This window comes from Rhinatrema bivittatum, chromosome 4 (assembly GCF_901001135.1).
Source record: "Rhinatrema bivittatum chromosome 4, aRhiBiv1.1, whole genome shotgun sequence".
Lineage (NCBI taxonomy): Eukaryota > Metazoa > Chordata > Amphibia > Gymnophiona > Rhinatrematidae > Rhinatrema > Rhinatrema bivittatum.
This window is the reverse complement of record NC_042618.1, coordinates 219,014,378-219,037,502: the sequence shown is the minus strand read 5'-3', so window position 1 is coordinate 219,037,502 and position 23,125 is coordinate 219,014,378. Positions and strand designations below refer to the sequence as shown.

At 47.1% G+C, this 23,125-nt stretch overlaps 1 protein-coding gene across 1 annotated transcript in view; it reads left to right on the top strand.

The window, feature by feature from the left end:
• Window positions 1–23,125, top strand: part of UTP20 (UTP20 small subunit processome component) — a 399,297-nt gene that overhangs the window by 122,505 nt on the left and 253,667 nt on the right. Inside the window, exons 19-22 of the mRNA XM_029599719.1 lie at window positions 1,891–1,967; window positions 2,276–2,355; window positions 6,035–6,281; window positions 7,099–7,290. Of these exons, the coding sequence (XP_029455579.1) occupies window positions 1,891–1,967; window positions 2,276–2,355; window positions 6,035–6,281; window positions 7,099–7,290 (596 nt within the window). The remainder of the gene's footprint in view (window positions 1–1,890; window positions 1,968–2,275; window positions 2,356–6,034; window positions 6,282–7,098; window positions 7,291–23,125) is intronic.

The following is a 23,125-nucleotide window of genomic DNA, read 5'->3' as shown; positions in this document are numbered from 1 at the left end:
TGATAAGGGGAATGGAACAGCTCCCCTATGAGGAAAGACTAAAGAGGTTAGGACTTTGCAGCTTGGAGAAGAGTCGGCTGAGGGGGGATATGATAGAGATGTTTAAAATTATGAGAAGTCTAGAACGGGTAGATGTGAATCGGTTATTTACTCTTTCGGATAGTAGAAAGACTAGTGGGCACTCCATGAAGTTAGCATTGGGCACATTTAAAACTAATCGGAGAAAGTTCTTTTTTACTCAACGCACAATTAAACTCTGGAATTTGTTGCCAGAGGACGTGGTTAGTGCAGTTAGTATAGCTGTGTTTAAAAAAGGATTGGATAAGTTCTTGGAGGAGAAGTCCATTACCTGCTATTAAGTTCACTTAGAGAATAGCCACTGCCATTAGCAATGGTAACATGGAATAGACTTAGTTTTTGGGTACTTGCCAGGTTCTTATGGCCTGGATTGGCCACTGTTGGAAACAGGATGCTGGGCTTCATGGACCCTTGGTCTGACCCAGTATGGCATTTTCTTAGGTTCTTATGTTCTTAAATAAAGCATATCACAGAACCAAACGAAAAGAAAGTCTCAATAAACTGTATTAGGTAAAAGCTAAATTAAAAAAAAAAATCCTACATAGTTTCTAAAAGCTAAAATTTAAACCTTTCAGTGCACGTACTGTGCTTCGCAAATTCCAGTAATTATTTTGTAAGCTTTTTTAGGATTCCTTAGATTAAAGTATAAAACCATTCTTCCTGTTGGCTGTTCAGTAGCGCAAGTACTGTGTTGGCTGCGTAATTCATGTTAGATGTATGTGTTGTCTGGAGAAACCACCCTGGTGTATTTCCAGCTCACTCTGATGTCTTCAAACCAGGAAAGAAGCTGCTATTCTTTTTGCATGATTCCTCTCTCTCCCTCCACCCTTCCCCTTTTCCTTTGTTGCATGTATCTGCAGATGTCACTCTCCTCTTATGTATGTGCACCAGACTTCACTTCCTTCTCAACTCGCATTCGTTTCTGATGCTCACCTCAGCAGCAATAACCACAAAGTTTTATTCAGCTCATGCCCTCTCACCTAGGTATCCAGTTATAACACTAAGAGCAATCACATGCCCAGTATCATTACAAAGAGTGGGCCAATTCTTGTTTAAATGTAATGACCAATTACTAAATCGTATAGTGCCAAAAATGTTTGCATTAACTTTGCTGCTACTCTTTCTCAGTGACTAAATACAGCTGGAAGTTGCCAGAGGGCTAATGAACCAGGCTGAATATTTACATGTAGTACATCGATATTTTATCAGAAAGCATGCTTATTTCCTCCCTTAAAAAAAAAAAAGGGGGGGGAGATAAAAAGTTGATCATCTTTTAGGCAACAGTATGAAGCTATCCAATTTGTAACCTGTGCCTTGGTAGATTAGTTAGTTTGGTGTTTGATTAATGGCTTAGACTTCAGCGAAGAAGGCCAATCTTGGCTAGCATTTCCAGAAGCCGCTGTGAGAGAGTCTTGAGAGAGCGCTACTCTACAGGAGACAGGCATCTGCTACCTGAGAAAAGAATAGTATCGTGATTGGCCCTGGAGGGAGTTGGCCCACTGAATCCCCAGCAGTATCTTAAGAACTCTGGAAGGAAAAGAGAAAATGGGGACGATCTTAAATGATTTGTGATGGACTGGACAAAATTCTCTGAGTGCTTTTCCTTTGTACTCTAAAAGCCTGTGAACACTTAGCCCCATGACCGGGGGCAGTAGGAGAGCACATTTTGGCTCCAGACCAGTGGAGGGATATGGAGAGGCTGAGGATATGGGTAAAACTGGCACTCAAACAAGTGAAAGAAGAGCGCATTTAGGAGAGAAGCAAAAGGGTGTGAAAACTCTTGTGTATATCCATTTTCTTATATCTTTGCAGGTACCACTTCGATATTTGCTTGCCATGTTGTACATCAATTTCAGCCCTCTCTGGGACCCTGTTATTGAACTGATAGTGTAAGTATGGCACAGCAAGGTAAACAAATGTTTGCTCAGATGTGCAGCATAATTATCAATTGCTTATTTATAGATAGAGTGATGTTATATAAATCTAAACAATTTTTAGTACCATATTTAATTTAATTTTTTTTTATTATTTAGAAATTAAAGTAAGGAAGCAAATTGCAGATAGATTTTTTTCACTAATTTGAGGCAATTTGTTTTTTTAAATTAAGTTTTGAAAGTTAAACACCCTTGTTCAGACCATTTTCTGATTCTGCAGTACTTTATCAGCTATTAAATTAAGATTTTTGCTTCATTTTTAGTTCTCATGCAAATGAAATGGAGAACAAAGTGTTTTGGAAAATATATCATGAACAACTGGAGAAAGCGGCAGTCCGTGCTGGTGAGCCAAACCTGTGTTTGGGATTTGTAAGTGGCTGTATTGGCTGACCGACATGCGGGTTTAAACTTTTTGCCGAGAGGCGGATAGGAACGATTTGAAATTGCAGGTTTCAGTAAGGTTTGCCAATCAGTAAAGGTTTGAGAATACTCCATGCTACCAAGTCAATATACCAAACAGAAGTTTTCAGTTTGTTTCCTGACCGGGAGGGTGGCTGAAATCAGGAAAGGTAATGGAAATTCTTCCTTTTCCTTTGATAAGCTTTGGGGTTGGCTTTTCGGAATTTGTAGCACTAGATCACTAAGCTGTGCGGGTGCGATTGCACAAAGGGTAGTAAATCCACATGGCTGTTGTCCTGTTCATAAATATGGGTCTGTCACTTTAAGGCAAGGAATTAGTTGTGAAATGAAAACATCGTGGTATAATTTTCAATTAGCTTTCTGGAAGGCATCGTCTGCTCTTCTGCGTTGCCTTCAGCTTTATTGGACACCATTGTAAGTCGTGGTGCCGTAGCACTCAATTGGGTTGCCTTATAATGAGGGCTTTCAGAGACCACTGAATGCAAAATAGGCTAGAACTGCAAGAAACAAATTGTTACGATACTAAAGCTAAAATATCTGTAAAAAGGAAGGGGGCAGTGTTAGGGTCTCCTGCGTTGAATGGAGCCAGCAGTTATATATTTTTTTTCCTTTTATTCCTTTTATTCATCATTTATAAATCACGAGGGAAAGTTTAAGTGATGTGTAAGTCAGAAAGTCTTAGAAACAGAGGGACCGATTATAATAAGTTGTGGTAAACCTTCCACGGGTTTTTGCACGCTGTGTTACACATGTTTTTCCATGCTAATGTAATAACGCATTTTAGTGCGGAAAAAAAGTCATGCACAAACCTTCCAAAAAACCACGACTGGTCTAGCACAAAGGAGGCAGTTAACTATTTACGAGCAATGCAGAGAGCCATGCTGGCAGGGAAAAAGCAAATGTTGCTTACCTGATGTAACAGATGTTCTCACAGGACAGCAGGATGTTAGTCCTCACAAATGGGTGACATCGAGGATGGAGCCCAACCACGGAAAACTTCTGTCAAAGTTTCAGGAACTTTGACTGGCCCCTACTGGGCATGCCCAGCACGGCACTAACCCTGCAGCCAGCAGGGGTCTCCCTTCAGTCTTGTTTTTATAGCTACAGGCAGTGCCGAAAAATAAAATAAACGAACCCAACACCGCGGGGTGGCGGGCGGGTTTCGTGAGGACTAACATCCTGCTGTCCTGTGAGAACACCTGTTACATCCTGCTTGTCCTGTTTCTCACAGGACAAGCAGGATGGTTGTCCTCACAAATGGGTGAGTACCGAGCTGAGGATGTCCTGACTTGCACCAAATGCACCCAACGGCGTGCAACAGGCACAACAACTGGGGTGGAATTTGGTAAAGGGCATCCGCACCCTACCGGGAGGTGGAAGGGTGTTGGTACATCAAGTTGGAAAAAGGTTACGCAAGACAGATTGGCCGAAGATGGAATCCTGTCTTCCAGCTTTATCCAAACAATAGTGGGCTGCAAAGGTATGGAGGGAACTCCAGGTTGCAGCTTTGCAGATGTCAGGAAGCGGCACCGATCGAAGGTGTGCTACTGAAGTCGTCATGGCCCTCACAGAGTGTGCTTTGACACGGTCTTGGAAAGGAATGCCAGCTTGCTGATAGCAAAAAGAAATGCAGTCCGCCAACCAGGAGGAGAGAGCCTGCTTACCCACAGGTTGTCCCAACTTGTTAGGATGGAAAGAGACGAATAATTGAGTGCTCTTCCTGTGAGAAACTGTACGGTCTAGATAAAAAGCTAGAGCCTGTTTACAGTCTAGGGCAGAGCTTTCCAAACTTTTCATGTTGGTGACACACTTTTTAGACAAACATAATTTCAGGACACAGTAATTCAGTTTACTAGCAAACCAGAGGTTAAAGGTTAAACGAACTAAATGTATTTCGACAATTTATGTATGTTTCCTTAAATATATACATAATAAAATGTTTCACGACACAACCTATCTTGTGAAAACCTCTCATTTATATTAAAAATATATAATATTCCAAGATTAATGTTATTGTTCTAATTTATGAATAACAATAATAAAACAAAGTTATTGTGTTGTTCAATTTACCTCTAATGAGATATATGAGCTTGATGGGATGAACACAGATTTTGAATATTTGGTGTTAATAAGAAAGTCCAAAGGGTCTTCTGCGTAATTTTAAAAAGCTGGCCAGTTTCACACTATATAATTATTTGATAGCCTCATTCAACTAATTCTATATGGCTATGAGAGTGAAGACTGGAATTTATAGGAAGGGCCAGAATGTCAATATAAATCCTGCACCTCCAGTTCTCTAACTCTGTGCATTCTCACCAACACCCTCAGAAACAACCACATCTCGACAAAGAGTTACACTGGCTCCCCATCACATCCCGGATCCTTTACAAGACCCTTACACTCGTCCATAAATCCCTACACAATCGAAACATGCTCTGGTTCAATGACTCACTACTATTTCGCACCTCTGCTAAACCCACCAGAAACCACATCCCTTCACCTTAACTTACCAACCTCTCCTCCACCAAAGGCCGTGCTCTCTCCATTGCAGGTCCCACAATATGGAACACTATGCCCACCAGCTTATGCCAAGAGCTCTGCTTGAAGAAATTTAAGCAAAACCTAAAGACCTGGCTTTTCAAGCAAGCTTATACTTGAACTGCCCCTCTCTCACATAGCACCTAGCATATCTCCTACCCCACCCCTATTTCTGCACACGCAGTATTCTCCACTGATGCTGTTTCTTAGTCAACCCTACCCACCACTTACACCTGTCCTCTACCCTTTCCCCTAGATGATAAATATTGGTCTTCCCCCAACTATTTGCCTGTAAATACTATACTACAATGATCTAATTATACTATATAAATATGTTAGGACTTGATTTTTGATAAGTTGTTTACCTCCCCCCCCCCCCCCCCCAAATATATATTACTAGATGTAAAGCCCCTATTCATTTACCCTGTTCCTCTGGTCTACCTCATTTCTAATCTGTTGCTATATTATAAGCGGCTGATATTTCCCCTGTTCCTCCCCTTCCATCAACCTTTTCTAAGATGTGCATAATCCAGTTCATGGTTCTCTGTAAAGCCTGTTTACTATATTTTTAGTTTTATGTAAACTGATGTGATGTTCTCCAACTAATGTTAGTATATAAAAATTTTCAAATAAATAAATAAATTGCATGTATCAGCACCAGAATTTCCAGTGAAAAAAGCCTGTAAAGTTAAGGGTCAACAAATTAGATGTAGGTGATACCTTTTTATTGGACCAAAGTAATATGCACATCTGTGACAGGCTTTCAAGCGTTACCCTCTCTTCATCAAGTCAGTGAAGAAACAGCTCAGTGACACACTAGGTTTAAATAGTGTAGAGTCAGCTAGGCCTTCAGTGATCCTATGGCCTCTGTTTGTTGACCCTTAATTCTACGTATCTAAGTGGACTAACACAGCAACCACATTTCTTTGCTCAGTGAAAACTGGAGTTTTAGTGAGATGTTAAAATAACAGAAAACCCTCTTTTTCACAAGAAAACCTATAAAATTGTCCTTATAAATTTCTTTTGTATAGAACAGAGCCTTTTTTTTTTCTTTTTCTACAAAGAGAAAGAGCTACAGGATGAACTGGCAGAAGAGGAAAAATGGAGTTTGGCTCCTCCTGACTGTGAAATGGTGCAGGCGGGGGAGGTGGAAGTCTTGTATCAGATGCAGCTGAGGAGCAGAACTGAAGTCTCTGACAGGACGGATTACACCAATTTCCGGTTCCTGCTCTGGAAAGCGATGGCAGAGTTCCCAGACAGGGTGGAGCCCAGGTCGAGGGAGCTTTCCCCCCTTCTTCTCAGGTTTATCAGGTAATTGAATTATGTCAGTATTGGGAAATGGGGATTATAAGTACCAATTTGGAATAAAAAAGAAGTTTAAATTATTGTGAATGCTTTACGTGCAATGAAGTCCTTGAACCTATAAAATGATACCTTTTGATATAAGCATTCTTTTGGTAATATCTAATCTTTAAAAGCTGGAGGATGAGGCTGTTGAAATAGAAAAATGAGCAGGCACTGGGAGCAGAAATTGATTTTTCCTTGTTGAAAATGAACTTAGGGACAAGGTGAGATAATTTGAGGATTGTGATATCCAAACAATTTGAAGATGGTATGATCCAACAAGAAAAAAATTTATGAATATCCTATTTTCTCTGCATTCAATACATCAACAAGCTTTCCAACCTACTAATAATTTAAATTGTGTACATAATCCTCCTTTGCTCCTTTTCCAGGACCGAATATTTCAAAATATGAGGGGGACGAATGAGAGGAGAAACCATTTGTCCAGAATGGTGTCTCTTGGCTCCTTTTAACACTTTTTATTTGTATAGATATGTCTACTTAGTCACATCAGCGAGTTGAAGGCATTTCAGGGTGATAATGACATAGTAATATTATCTAGTTCTACAACAGTCATGACTGATTATATTTGTCTCTCTTAATTTGTGCCTCTTTCAAACGTTCATTAAGATCTGTTTTACCCTCTTTCCATGGTGGATCAGTAGCAGAAGATCTTGGTGCATAAAAGCCTTGGTCTGAATCTGGTCCTTTTGTGGACAAGTCTCTGAATTGGTGTTGATATTGCATGCTTTCCCCATCCTTTTTTTTTTTTTTGTGTGTGTAGCAATGAATACTATCCAGCTGATCTACTGGTAGCGCCAACCCAGGACCTCAGAAATAAAACTAAAGAAGAAACGGTCAGTGGAGAGGTTGAAGAACAGGAGAAGATGGAAGAGGAGGAGGTGCATGACACAGAGTTAGAAGAATCAAAGGCTGAAGACTTGCAGAAAAAGAAAACTCGAAGAGCTGCAGCAAAGTATGCAAAGTTTTACACAAAGAGTAAAACCACTGACCTGTGAAATATTGTGTGAATAGAAGCATCTTTTCTTTCTTTTTTTCCTGACATGCGTGCTACGTTATTCGCAGATCATGGTACATGGCCAGTTTGCAGTAGCCGCATTCTGTGTAGATAGTGTGTATATACTGTTTGTGGTTTAACTTTAGTTTTTATTCAAAGAGATTCCATTTGACATCACTTAACTCTCTTTGGAAGGATATAGGTCCCTCTCTGCTTCCCAGCTGATTTGTAGCGTGTAGATTTTAACTTCAGTAACAGCCCCGCATGCTCATATACTTCTCAAACAGCGGACCCTGTTGGTAGAAGACTGTAGATTCATAAACGGGAGAAGCAAATGAAGTGAAGGGAAAGCCAAAGGTCAGCTGGGGTCTATGACACTGTCCTGGAAGTAAGTCAGGCAGGCTTGATTGGGCCTTACCATCAATTTCTGCCATCGTATTCTGTTAAGTGGAGCAAGGATCCTAAAGCAAACCTCCTTTCTCCTAGAACAAGCAGGATGGTAGTCCTCGCGTGTGGGGTGACATCATCCGATGGAATCCGGCACGGAAAACAGGCTTGCTCAGCCTGCTGCTATCCGTGCATCCACGCGAGGTCCCCCTTCAGTCTCTCCTTTTCCGCGGTGCAGTAGCCTTATGGTGGTGGTGGATCTCCAACTCCTTGAAAATTGTATTTAACTTTTTCGAATGCTTTTTCTGCGTCGGGTTCCCCTTCGTGGTTGGTTTCCCTCCGTTCCGGAAGGCACCCTTGTTTTCGGTCTTTTCTTTTGTCATTCTTTGCGGTCGATTCCCGACCCCTGCACCGTGGTGGTGCCCATCGACTGCGTGCCGTCCTCTTTTTCGATGGCGTTATCAGGTTTTCGACGGTGCCCCCAGTGCCCGCGGACCATGTCCATCACGGATCCGCACTAGGTCTGTATCCTCTGCCAGGGGGTCTCGCACGACATCCGTGGATGCTGTTTGCGTGATCAACTGACGCCCAAAGGGCGTCGAGCACACCTCAATAAAATGGAGAAACTCTTCGGGATGCCAAAATCTTCCACTCCTGCTTCGGTATCTTCGACGCCCAAGGATTGCAGGGAACCGTCTCCATCTCTTCCTCTAATAATCCCTCTATCCAGCACCTCGAAGGATTGGGGATAGGTGGATCGATCCTCAGTGGTCTCTCCCCTCCCGTAGACCTTGAGGTCAACGACATCCTCGGCGCCAGGGAAAGACCGGGCCGAGCACCAGAAGACCAGAAAACATCAACACCGGTCACGGTCTCAACACAGTTCCGGTTCTGGAGTGGCATCGGTGGTGACCGATCCGCCATTGAAGCAGCACCGGCCACCGGAGGCCCCATCCTCTGGTGCTCCCAGTAGCCCTAGGCATTCCCCACTGACTCCGGTGCAGGGCGCCATGCCACCTTGAGATCCCAAGGGTGTGCCGGCGACATCTCATCTCCCTCCATCAGTCCTGACCACACAGGACTTCCAGGAGGAGTTGGATTGCAGGGTGCCGTCGGCAGTGCTCAAAGCACTCCAGAGCATTGAGCTGCTGGTGCCACAGGCCCCCATACCAGCGCCTGAGCCTCTGCCATCGAGCTTGCACCAGTCGGCAGTTGTGGAGTCCGCCCTCAAGAAAGCTAGATGTCCCCGGATGCACACTTTTCCCCCTCCAGGTGTGAATACAGGGAACTCGATGGCATACGGAGGAAAATATTTCAAGGTGCCATGCTGGTGGCCCGCATTGCGGCCTATCGGCTGTACATGACCCAATACCAACCGCAATCTGTGGAAACAAGTCCAAGACTTTGCAGAGGGCCTTCCCCAGCAGCAGCAGGAATCTCTTGCAGCCATTGCTGCTCTGGGCCTTGAGGCGGGTAAGCACGAGGTGAGGTCCACCTATGACGTGTTCAAAACCACAGCCTGCCTGGCCACCGGGAGCATGGGTGCCAGATGACTGGCTTGGCTCTGAGCCTCAGGACTCTGGCCAGGAGTTCAAGACAGGCTTGCAGATCTCCCCTGTACAAACTAGAACCTGTTTGGAGACAAGTTGAAAGAGGTCATGGCGCAGCTGAAAGATCAGCATGACACTCTTCAACAACTCTCCGCCAGCCCCTCAGAAGGCCCTTCCTCCACCAGGAAGACCTCCAGGCCGGACTCTCGTAAGCCTTTTTACCGGCTGAGGAAATACTATCCTCCAGCCGCTGAAGAGGAATGGCGGCTTGTGCCCCACTCTCGACTTCAGAGCGTTAGGTTTCTCATAAGAGAAAAATTCAAAATGGTCTCTTTGGGTGTGCTGATCCCGCTCCTCCGAAGAGAACACTGGTTTTGCTCCCTTGACTTAAAGGAGGCTTACGCCCATATTGCAATTGCCCCCAACCACAGGAAGTACCTCTGCTTCCTGGTGGGGACAGCACATTTTCAGTACAAAGTGCTGCTCTTTGGGCTAGGATCAGCCTCACGAGTCTTCACCAAATGTTTGGCGGTGGTGGTTGCCTACCTCAGGCGTTGCTCCTTCCATTTCTTTCCATACCTGGACGATTGGCTAATCCGGAGCAACACCCACTCCGGGGCCTTGCAAGCGCTGGCTCTGATGGTTCAGACCCTGCTGACGTTGGGATTCGTCATCAACTTCCCCAAGTCGTATCTGTTCATCTCCTCAGCTTGAGTTCATAGGCGCCAGGTTGGACATGGCACAAGCAAAGGTTTTCCTGCCCAAGGACCAGGCGGTCGCCCTCTTCTCGCTGGCCACCCTTGTTCGCAGCAGCAAGAGGGTGCCGGCCCGCCTACTGCTGTGCCACATGGCGGACTCCGTCCACGTGACCCCCTTTGCCCGCCTCTGCATGAGGAGCTGGACTGCGGCCAAAGTTCACTGCCAGATTAGTCCTTCTGGTGGCCCCGGATTGGCCCAGATGCCCATGGTATGCAGACATACAGAGGCTTCTGGTGGAGAGCCCCCTATGCCTCTCCCCACACAGGGGCCTTCTCCAACAAGGTCCGATCCTTCATGAGGACCGAACTCTGTTTTGTCTTACAGTCTGGCCCTTGAAAGGGCTTGCCCGATGAAGCGTGGATATTCGGCGGCTGTAATCGCCACCTTGTTCCATGCATAGAAGTTCTTAAATCCCTGGCATACGTGTGGATCTGGAGAATATTTGAGGCCTGGTGTGAGGAACGCGGGGTGCCCCCTCGGACAAACAAGATCCCCATGATTCTGGAATTCTTACAAGACGGCCTGCACAAAGGGTCTGTCCCTCAACTCCTTGAAGGTCCAGGTGGTGGCTCTCTGCTGTTTCAGTGGCGAGGTGAGCGGAGCCCGCCTGTCGACACATTCAGATTTGGCCCATTTCCTAAAAGGAGTTAAACACCTCTGAGCATCCTTAAAGTGGCCGGTCCTGCTATGGAACCTCAATCTAGTATTGGACTCCTTAGCAGAGCTGCATGCTTTGTCTCTATGCCTGTTAATGCTGAAGACTATTCTTGGTGATGATATATTCGGCTCATCGCATCTCTGAACTACAGGCTCTGTCATGTGGGGAGCCGTTCCTCCAGCTGTCTCCAGGAATGTTGCAGCTTTGCACTGTCTCGTCCTTCTTGCCAAAGGTAATCTCAAAGTTTCACCTGAACCAGTCCCATTTCCTTACTGCCCTAGATGGACAGAAGGACTCAGAAGACTATCGCCTCCTAAGCCACTTAACATCAGTATGCTGTTAGTATGGTATCTAGAACATACAGAATCGGTACGCAAGACGGACCGCTTGTTTGTTCTTCATGGTGGAAGGAACCAAGGCAAAGCAGCTTTGCAAGCTATCATAGCTCGCTGGATCAAGGAAGTGATCACGAGAGCTTATGTAGAGGCAGGGAAGCCTTTACCCCTTCAGGTTAAAGCTCATTCCACTAGGGTCCAGGCAGTATCCTGGGCGGAAGCTAAGCTATTGTCTCCTGTTGACATCTGCCGAGCAGCAATGTGGTCTTCCTTGCATGCTTTCTCCAGGTTCTATTGCCTGGACGTCCAGCCCGAGAAGATGCAGCTTTTGCGAGGACGATGCTAACCGGACGACAAGCAGCCTCCTGCTCCGTTTGCGAGTAGCTTTTGTACATCCCTTTGGTGCTGAGTCCATCTGGCTACACGCTAGGAAATGGAGAAATTATTTACCTGATAATTTTGTTTTCTTTCGTGTAGACAGATGGACTCAGCATCCTGCCCACGGCTGCCCATGAACAGTGCCAAGGAATCGCACTTGAATCTCGATCCGAAAGAGGTTAGGGGTAAGCCATCACACTATCCCTAGATCTGGGCATCTATAATATTTCAGGGATTCAGCACTTATATTTGGTTGAGTACAGTTACGGTCATCTGTTTTAATCAAGTTTTTAATCAAGTTCTTAATTAAGTTATTAAATTGTATTCAGGTTTTTCAATAGTATGTCCACAATGGCTTTTGAAGAGAATACTGAATGGCTGAGGTCTCTGCAGGGGTATATCCAGAGTGTCGTCAGCTTTGAAAACTCTAGGGAGGCAAATTATCAATGCCTGCAGCATTGATAATTTGCCTCCCTAGAGTTTATTCTGCGTCTTTGGTGTAAATAAATATCGATGGATTTAGTGAGGTGACTCCTTGGTGTGACTTGGATGAGCAGCTCTTGTCACCAGGGCACTCCAAGGCTAATAGTTAGTGCATTTTCCACCAGGACTTGAAGTAATTGACAGCCCACGTTTGTGAGATCACTGGGAAAGGCTTCTTTTAACTTTCCAGGAACATTTTATTTTTTTATTTGTCATTTCAAGTTTGGTCAAGGCTCAGCAACAACGTTGGCTTGGATCCGGATCTAGGTGGTTTTATGAGCAAACTCGGGTATGACGTGTGACAATATTTGTAACTTCTCACCTTTAAAAGCATTTTTATAGGTTGTTATGTTTCTCACCTGGATTTAATGGGCAGCAGCTTGCAAAACACTGCTGCTGTTCACTGCCTCGGATCGTTTGAAAGCTGTCAATTTAGACTTGTTTTTCAGAGCTGTCTTCCTGTCTTTGCCCCAGTAAAATCTGAAGGGAAACCTACAAGTGCTGTTTTGAGCAGTGTATTCAACCCAATTACTGTAAAATCATCCTGCCATAGCAGGATAAGCTACCAGGTGTAAACCACAACCCCACTGTTCTGTTGGCGGTGTGAGATGTTCCCGATGTCGACGGCCTAGCACCATGAGCTGTGAAATGCCTTTGACTTTATTCTGGCGGTGGCACTGGATCTTTTGATGAATAAAGAGCTGGAGATGGCATATATTTGGAGTCTTCGCTTCAAACTCATTGTTTTAGCTTGTTGCTTCTTTATATATGCTTGTCCTAGAGACTTAAATAAAACATTTTTTTAGGAAGAAAGTGGGAGGGAGGAGTAAGATAAGATATTGTAATGTTTCTGTTAGCGGGTGCTTTAGTTTAAAAGCAATGATGTTCAGGTTTGGAAGTAGTTAATATTTATATTTGATGGTTTCAGACTAACCAGATTTGTGTATGGCTTAGTGGTCAAAGTGGCATAGCAGGTGATAGGCTGAGTGGTAACACTTTTGCCAATGTAAAATATCAAACAGTTAACCAGTAAGCACAATATTGTCATTTTTAGTTTTGGGCCTTGCTGTTTAACTGTTCTAATATACTAATTTCCTTAAAACAGCAGGAACCAGGCTTCAGAGCCCTTGGGGGTAACAGTGTGATGGAGGCTGGCTCAAATGTACTGCAGGGACAAGCCAGAGGGTGGGCCAGGCCCTGGATTTGCTCCAGTGCTTCCATGCTGCAGCCCTGGTGACGAGATCATCATGGCTGACTCTTCTTTCCCCAACTCCACCTCGCATTGCTTGGCACTGTCTTGCATCTGCCTCCTCACCTCCAGGCTCGTGTTCCCACTCAGTCTGGTTTGGCATTGTGCCTGCCTATCTCCTGCTCTTTCTTGTTAGTTGGTTAAATGAGTAACACTTATAATCCTAATAGCTTTCTTGGCTGCTGCTGCTCAGTGTGCAAAAGCACCAAGAAAGCAAATAGAATTCTAGGAATTATAAGGAAAGGAATGGAGAATAAAATAGAGAATATCGTAATGCCTCATTATTGTTCCATGGTTCAACCTCATCTTCAGTATTGTGTGCAGTTCTGGTCATCACATCTTAAAAATGATATAGCAGAACTAGAAAAGGTACAGAGAACGGTGACAAAAATGATAAAGGGGGTGGAATATTTCCCCTATGAGGAAAGAACATAAGAAATTGCCATGCTAGATCAGACCAATGGTCCATTAAGCCCAGCATCCTGTTTCCATCAGAGGCCAAACCAGGCCACAAGAACCTGGCAATTATCCAAACACTAAGAAGATCCCATGCTACTGATGCCAAGGCTAAAGAGGTTAGGACTCTTCAGCTTGGAGAAGAGATGGCTGAGGGGAGATATAATAGAGGTCTATAAAATAATAAGTGGCATGTAATGAGTAAACATGAATTGGTTGTTTACTCTTTCAAAAAGTGCAAAGATTAAAGAACACACAATGAGGTTACTAAGTTGTACATTAAAACAAATAAGAGAGAATTTTTTTTTTTTACTCAGTTTATAATTCTCTGTACGTATCCAGATCAGTCCACACTCCTGGGTTTCCCTCCCTTCCAGCAGATGGAGACACAGAAAGTTTTGCAGACTCTGCCTCTTAACCTGGTGTCACCTGCATCTCATTATTTCTCTGTCTCCAGCAGATGGAGGTGGTGCAAAATCTGCATTCTGTACCTGAGTTAAAAAAAAAAAAAAAAAGAAAAGAAGAATCCTCCTAGGGGGATGCCATAATAGGTGAGAAAAAGGGTCTATCAAGCCCAGCATCCTGTTTCCAACAGTGGCCAATCCAGGCTATAAGTACCTGGCAAGTACCCAAAAACTAATTCTCTGTACATACCCGAATCAGTCCAGACCATGGGTTGAGCCTCCTGTCCAGCAGATGGAGACAGACCAAAACTGAAAGGGTATCCTATATCAGGACAGAGCCTACCCTGCAGCCCTTTAGTATTCGTCTGTTTCCAGCAGATGCCAGACAGCTCACCCTGCGGTTCCCTGTTAGCTTGCCCTTTCCCTTCGGGGTTTCTTCTTTGTTCTTTTCTTTGGGGACAAGCTCAAGCAAGTATTGTGTGAAGTATTTTGCTGAAAAAAATAAAAAGATTTTTCAGTCTTTAATTTCTGTCATTTGGGTGACTGCAGAGAGACAGTCCTGTCTCCCTCGCTCTTGGGGTTCCTAGGGGGCTTTGCCCCTTGATTCACTCAGCCTAGGTTCCCTTCCTGGTGACCTTCTTACTGGGGCGATACTGGTGGTGCCAGTCACTCCCCCTCAGCCTTCTGCCTTGCCCTGGGACGTCCATTCCTCGGGTACCTTTTCAGGGAAGCACATTCCGCTGCAATCTCTGCTGTAAAAAAAAAAAAAAAAAAAGTGTAAACAGCAAGAGAAGGTGAATACTTGGATTTTTTGGTAAAAGTTTAGTGGCAGTAAGGTTTGGCTTGAGGGAGCGGGGTTCATTCTCCTGCTCCTCTCCTCTGGGACTCCCCTATCAACTGTTTTTAACTTTCACTCGCAGCTGTGCTGTTTCTGTGATGCCGCGTTCAAATCTGTGTTTAGCCTGTGGAGAGCTGGCCGCCCGGCTCTCCAGAGATGGGGTGTGCTCCCAGGTGGGAAGGGCTCCTCCGCGGTGGCAGAGGAAACTCAAGCCCGGGGTCGGGCTCCACGTCTCATGGCCAGGCCATTCCCGACCCGGCAAACCGCGGGAATGGTGGCCATCATGGGTTTTTCTCCCGATGTAGATTCTGCCTCTCAGGAACCAGAGGAGCTGGATTTTCCGGTTTTGCCCCCCGATTTGAGCCCGGTGCGCTCTCAGGGGGATGCCCCTGACCCCCCCTCTTCTTCCTCGCCCCCTTCCCCCCGCGGGAAAATCGTCTCGGGCCCGATTTACTTCAGATTTTGTGCTCCTCTTGCACAAGTCATACCTAGCTAGCCTGCAGGAGGAGGAGGAGGATCTCCCACTGGTTCCCCCTGCTCTGAAACACCCTCTGATGCCTGCGCCGTCTCCCCCCGCGGTTCCGGATCTGTAAGGCCCGGTTCGGGTGCGGGTGGTCCCAGGAGCCCCCCCCACCCCCCCCCCCCCCCGTGGATCCTCCTCAGCCCCCTGTGGACCCTCCTGATGCATTTGATGAGGAGGCTGCGGGTCAGGCCCCCCACGCTCGAGGATGACGATCCCCAAGTCCTCCACTTATTTCAGCGGGAGGAGCTTGAACCTCTTATACCTTTCGTTCTCCAGGAATTGGGGATTGATGCTCCGCCGGATGATTCTGTGATGGCGGCGATGCCACCTAAAGCGGACCCGGTCCTGGCGGGACTTAGGGCGCTCCCGCGTACATTCCCATTCCATCCTATGCATAAACTGCTCCTCCTACGGGAATGGGAAGCCCCTGAGATGGGCCTCCGGGTCAGGAGAGCTATGGATAAGCTCTACCCACTCCCCGAGGATTGCCTGGAAATGCTGAAGATCCCAAAGGTGGACTCTTCTGTTTCTGCGGTCACTAAGCAAACCACTATCCCAGTGGTGGGCGCCACAGCGTTACAGGATGTGCAAGACCGCAAGCTCAAGTTTTATTTGAAGTGGATCTTTGAGGTCTTAGCCCTACGGGTCCGGGCGACAATCTGCAGCAGACTCATGTAGCGGGCAAGTCTTAGGTGGATGCAACAATTACTCAGCACCCAGGACCTCCCGTCTGCAGAGGCAGAGCAGGCGGAACACTTGAAGGGCGCCATTGCATATGGTTTGGATGCCCTTTATGACTTGCTTCGCATCCAAGTCAAGGCGATGGTTTCAGCAGTTTCAGCTAGATGCCCACTCTGGCTGCATAACTGGTCCGCGGACTCTTCGTCAAAGGCTCAGCTGGGCACACTTCCTTTTAAGGGCAAGTTGCTTTTTGGTGAGGACCTGGAACAGCTTATTAAATCCTTGGGCGAGAGCAAGGTCCATAAGCTGCCGGAGGACCGCCCTAAACAGTCTAAGTCTTTCTTTCCGACTCGTACCCGCTTCCGAGGGCAGCGTCGGTTCGGAAACAGGGCACGAAGTTCCTATCCCAGAGGAGGCGCTTCCAGGTCCCAGTCATGGTCTCATTCCTTTCGGGGCCGTCGTGGATTCCGAGATGGCAGTCAGCAACACCCTGCCACCAAGTCCGCTCCCCAATGAGATCCAGCCGGTCCATTCCTCCGCACGAAACTTAGGTGGGCGTCTTTCTCTGTTTCGCGAGGAGTGGGCCAAAATCACGCCCGACAAATGGGTTCTCGAGGTGATAGAACACGGTTACGCGTTAGAGTTTGCCCGGGACCTACCGGATCTTTATCTCGTTTCTCCTTGTGGCCCTTTAAAGAGGCCTGCGGTCTGCCAAACCCTAGCCAGGCCCCAGGACCTGGGGGCGATTATCCCGATGCCCTTGTGGGAACAAGGCACCGGCCAGTATTCCATTTACTTCATTGTGCCCAAGAAGGACAATGCCTTCCGTCCAATCCTGGATCTCAAGTGAGTCAACCGAGCTCTGAAGGTTCCCCATTTCCGAATGGAGACCCTGAGGGCGGTGAGGGCAGCAGTCCACCCTGGCGAGTTCCTAGCCTCCCTCGACTTGACGGAGGCTTATCTTCACATTCCGATTCGACAAGAGCACCAGAAATTTCTCCGGTTCCACATCCTGGACCAGCATTTCCAGTTCTGGGCTCTCCCTTTCGGCTTCTCCACCGCTCCCCGCACCTTTACCAAGATCATGGTAGTCATGGCAGCTGCGCTCCACCGGGAAGGAATCCTAGTCCACCCTTATTTCGACGACTGGCTTGTGCGGGCCAAGTCCTCTCCCTGTGCGCTCGCGCAGTCGACAGGGTCCTGGCTCTTCTACTTCACTTGGCTGGATAATCAACTTCTCCAAGAGCAATCTGCAGCTCTCCCAGGTCCTGGAATTCTTGGGAGCTCGTTTCGACACTCGGGTCGGGAACGTTTTTCTCCCAGATGCTCGGGCACTCAAGCTCATCGATCAGGTGCGCAGCTTTATCTACCTACCGCTTCCCACGGCTTGGGATTATCTGCAGATTCTCGGGACCATGGCTTCCACTATTGACCTGGTCTCCTGGGCGTTTGCGCATATGCGTCCATTACAGAGAGCGTTGTTATCCCGCTGACAGCCGGTGTCCGAGCAGTTCCAGGAGATCCTACCTCTCTCCGACTCAACCATTGCAAACATACAATGGTGGCTGTCATCGGCGCATCTCCTGAAGGGGATGCCTTTGCTGACTCCTGCGTGGATCATAGTCATGACGGATGCCAGTCTCTCCGGATGGGGGGCGATTTGTCAGTCTCAAGCGACTCAGGGATACTGGTCCCCACTCCAGTCTCAGTGGCACATCAACCACCTGGAAACCCGCTCGGTGCGCTTGGCTCTCAAGTTTTTTTTCCCCCGATCCGCCGCAAAGCATTTCGAGTGCTATCGGACAATTCAACCACGGTGGCTTACAACAATCGTCAAGGGGGTACTCGCAGTCGTCTGGCGCTGGAAGCCAGCAAGCTCTTCGCTTGGGCAGAAAGGCACTTGGATCGGCTAACTGACTCCCACATAGCGGACAAGGAGAATGTTCAAGCCGACTTCCTCAGCCGTCAACATCTCAATCCCCGCGAATGGGAGTTGTCAGGTGAGGCAATGGAGCTCATTGTTCGCAGGTGGGGTCCCCCTTCACCTGGATCTGATGGTGCCTTTGGGCAACGCCAAGGCCCCCTGATTCTTCAGCTGTTGGAGGGAGCATTGCTCGGAGGGAGTAGATGCGCTGGCCCTCCCCTAGCCTCCTGACATTCTCCTTTACGTGTTCCCGCACGTATCTTTCCCATGTATCTTTCCCATGTTGTGGAGGCAGTGCATGCAAATTTTCTCTCATGCATATTCATTGTGGATATCCTGAAAACCCGACTGGCTGGTGGGCCCCCAGGACAGGGTTGGGGACCACTGTGTTAATCAGTCGGAGCTTCCCGCATTTTCTTCTGAGGAAATCTCGGGATCCAGGGGCAGTGACCTTCGCCGCCTGGATGTCAAACGCGTTTTGCTGCGTTACCTTCAGGTTACCAATGATTTCCGGGTTTTGGATCATCTTTTTATTCTTTGGTGTGGTCCAAATAAGGGCAAACCTGCTTCTAAGACTACGATCGCCCGATGGTTGAAGGAGGTGATTTCTTCGGCCTACATCTGCAAGGGCCGGGCGGTTCCTGAGGATTTGAAAACTCATTCCTTACGTTCTTAGGCTACTTCTTGGGCGGAGAGTCAGTCGGTCTCCACAGGAAATATGCAGGGCAGCTACATGGAAGTCACGGCATACATTTACTCGGCATTACCGCCTTGATGTTCAGGCGCCAGTCTTTGGTTCCTTTGGTCGGCAGGTGCTTCGAGCAGGACTGTCTCAGTCCCACCCTGTTTAGGGAGGCTTTGGAACATCCCGTGGTCTGGACTGATCCGGGTACGTACAGGGAAAGGAAAATTAGTTCTTACCTGTTAATTTTCGTTCCTGTACTACCACGGATCAGTCCAGACACCCTCCCGTGTTCTGTCTGCTCAAACCTTTTTCCTATTTTTGTCCTTCTTATAGGAGTATTTTGGGTCTCTGCATGGCCCTCTTGAATTTTTATTACAGGCACCTGAAGCATCTTTTACAATGATCTGGGGTAGTCATGCAAGAGCGTTTTAGTCGCACAGTTCATTCAATTGTTCTATTGTTTGATGATTTCTGCTCAATTGCTAGTTATTCTATTACTTGCTTGATCTTATGCCTTTTTCTGCTTTGATAATAGTTATACTGAAGGGCTGCAGGGTAGACTCTGTCCTGATATAGGATACCCTTTCAGTTTTGGTCTGTCTCCATCTGCTGGACAGGAGGCTCAACCCATGGTCTGGACTGATCCGTGGTACTACAGGAACGAAAATTAACAGGTAAGAACTAATTTTCCTGTATATCCCATGCTACTGAAGCTAGTAATAACAGTGGCTATTTTCTAAGTCAATTTGATTAACAGCGGGTAATGGACTTCTCCTCCAAGAACTTATCCAAACCTTTTTTAAACCCAGCTGCACTAACCACATCACCTGGCAACCAATTCCAGAGTTTAATTGTGCATTGAGTGAAAAAGAACTTTCTATGATTAGTTTTAAATGTGCTACCTGCTAACTTCATGGAGTGCCCCCTAGTCCTTCTATTATCCGAAAGAGTAAATAACCGATTCACTTTTACCCGTTCCAGACCTCTCATGATTTTAAACACCTCTATCATATCCCCCCCTCTGCCGTCTTTTCTCCAAGCTGAACAGCCCTAACCAATTTGAGCCCCAACGAGGCCTGGGAGGCCCTAGTGGAGCAGGCATTGGGGTCCTCGAAATTGCTCCTTCTGCGCCGGGGGTGATAGCTGGTGGTCTGGCTCCTTCCCCTCCTGCAAGGTTCGTGAGAAGCCTCTGCCACCCTTCTCCAGGGAAGTAATCCTTTTTTTTTCCTGGTTGTTCGTAACGTTAAAAAAAAAAAAAAAGGATTAGAAGGGATTTTATAGCGATGGTTGGTTTTTTGCTGCTCGGCCTGCTGCTGGAGGTGGCCGGGGACGCAGCATTCAGGCCACGTTTTTGCGGCTTCTGATCCCGTTTGTTGCTTTAGGCCCTGTCATGCGGTCGGGGTCATGCCAGGCACGAGCCGCTGTTCGGTGTGTGGGGAGCAGTCTTCACGGCTCAAGGCCAGCCGATGCTCCTGTTGCCTGTCCGGGGGAGAGAGGGTTCCTCACAGGGAACTTCTGCGGCAGTGATCAAGCAGCGTGGCCCTGGCAGGATACAGACTACTGTGATGGGTGAGGCCGATCTGTTCCCGCTAAGCACGGGAACGGTGACCATTTAAAAAACTTTAAAGATGTTGGGCAGAGAGCAGCAGGGGGAGGGGATCTCCTGCTAGCACTGTCGCCTGCCGATTTGAGCCCCGACAAAGCCTGGGAGGCTGTAGAGGAGCAGTTGGGTGAAGATTCTGATCCCCTGGAGGGGGATTTGGGAGATCCTTAGTTTTCCCTAGATTTTGTACTTTTATTGCACAAAGCATATCTAGCCAGTAAGTCCAAGAGGAGTTCCTTCCCCAGGGGCAGGCTTTCTCAGGGACTGCCTAGTAAGGAGCCCAGGTGCTCAGAGATGCCGATGGCCACAAGGATCCGGAAAGTCAAAGGTCCAGGGGTGCGGGGTACCACAGATGACTCTTCCTCAGAGGACTCCGACCAGGGGTTGCCCTCGGGGGATGGGCTTCACAAAGCCTCCCCTCCTAACAGTGGTTAGGATCAAGAGGAGGAGCTGTGGAAGATTCCTTCCATGGAAGGGGATGATCCTAAGCTCGTTCGCCTATTTCAGAGAGAAGAGCTGGGCCCTATGATTCTGCATGTCCTGGTGGAGTTGGGGGATAGAGGTTCCGCAGGAGGAGCTGGAATAGGACACGATCCAGTCATGGTGGGTTTATGGGGCCCGGCCAGGAGTTTTCCTTTCCATAGGATGGTGTAGCATTTGAAGTCCAGGGAGTGGGATACCCCTGAGACAGGTCTCAAAAGTTAGTAGGGCTATGGACAAACTTTATCCTTTGCTTGAGGAGACTCTGGAGCTCTTGAGGGTGCCGAAGGTGGATGCTTCCGTGTCAGCAGTCACTAAGAGAACTATCATTCCAGTGGCTGGCGCAGCGGCTCTGCAGGATCTCCAGGATAGGAAGCTCGAGGTGCACCTCAAGAAGATTTTTTGAGGTTTCTGTCGTGGGCATTCTAGCTGCAGTGTGCAGCAGTTTTATGCTTCATGCAAGCCTGAGATGGGTGCAGCAGTTACAGAGTGCCAGAGATCTCTTACCCTAGGACTCTGAGCAGGCAGATTGCTTAGAGGCAGCGGTGGCTTATGGGGCCGATGCCTTATATGATCTTATTCGGACCTCTTCTAGGACAATGGTGTCTGCGGTCTTGTGTTTGCGAAACTGGTGAGCGGATATATTGTTGAAACTCAGCTTGGTGTCTCCCCTTTAAGGGCAAGCTCCTTTTCGGAGAAGACTTGGAACAGCTGATAAAGCAGCTTGGTGATAATAAGGTGCACAAACTACCAGAAGACAAGCCTAAGGGGGCCAAGAGTTTTCTGTCGGTTTGCTCTTGCTTTCAAGGTCAAAGGCATTTCCTTCTTAGCAGAGGTCTCAGTCCTGGTCCCAGACCTTTCGCGGACGAAGAACAAATTGAGACACTGCTGGCCAAGGGCCCTAGCAGAGCCAAATCCATGCAATGAGGTGAGGCTGACCCATTCCTCGGTCCCAGTCATTGGGGATCAGTTGACTCTCTTTTATGAGGGAGTGGGTCAAGATCAGATCAGACCAGTGGGTTCTAAGTGTGATAGAAAGAGGCTATGCTTTAGAATTTGCTCGGCCTCTAAGAAACCTATTCATGGTATCTCCCTGCATTTCGCCAAGAAAGAAACTGATGATTCAAGAGAACATACACAGACTGAGGATGCTGGGGGCCATTGTTCCTGTTCCCCGGGAGGAGCGGGGGATGGAACATTATTCCATTTATTTTGTGGTGCCAAAGAAAAAAGGAACCTTTCGTTCAATTCTGGACTTGAAGAAGGTGAACGTGGTTCTCAAAGTTCCTCGTTTCTGGATGGAGATTCTCAGGTCTTTCATAGCAGCGGTGCACAGCAGGGAGTTCCTGGCTTCCCTAGATTTTATGGAAGCATATCTGCATATTGGGATCTGCCGGGATAATCAGAAATACCTCAGATTCATGATTGTCCGAGAACATTTTCAGTTTTGCACTCTTCTGTTGGGTCTAGCCACTGCTCTGAGAACTTTCACCAAAGTGATTGTGATGGTAGTGGCAGCCTTCAGGAAGAAGGGGGTGCTGGTTCATCCATATCTGGATGATTGGCTTATCCGAGTGAGTTGGAAGAACTTTGCCTCAAGCGGTGGATGTGGTCTTGCATCGCTTGAGAACTTTGGGCTGGGTTGTGAATCTAGCCAAGAGTCACCATTTTCCTTCGCAGAGTCTGGAGTTCTTGGGCATGTGTTTCAATACCCGTGTGGGCAAAGTCTTTCTCATGGAGGAATGTATCGTCAAGCTACAGGCGCAAGTTCGGAGTCTCTTGTACACCTCAGTGCCCAGGGTCTGGGTTTGCTTTGCAGGTCCTCTGTTCCATGACTTCAACCATGGAGCTCGTCCTGTGGACGTTTGCTTATATGAGACCTCTACAGAAAAAGTTACTATCCCAGTGGGATCTGATGTCAGAGCAGTTTCATCTTCCGTTGCTGCTTACAGAGTTTTATGGGTCCAGTCCATCTCCTCAGTATTAAACAGTACCCAAGCAGAAAATCCTTAATAAAAAACATCTAACCGATTAACTCTACTATAACCCCGTGAATGAGCAGAGGACAAGGAAAATAGCAATTAAGAACTATAATTAAAATTAGAATACTTCTTAAGAAGTCTAATGAGAAACCAGTGCCATTCGTCAGATTTAATCAGAATTATTAAATGATACAGATCGAGCAGACTCTGTAAAACTAATTTCCCTCACCGGGCAGGACTCTGGACTGAATGAAACCAATTTTCCTTTCCCTGTACGTACCCAGATCAGTCCAGACTTCTGGGCTGTACCAAAGCTTCCCTAACAGGGGTGCTTACCATGGATGCTTCTACCTTCGGATGGGATGCGCATGTAGATGGCCTGTACACGCAAGGTCTGTGGTCTGCTCAGGAAACTCAA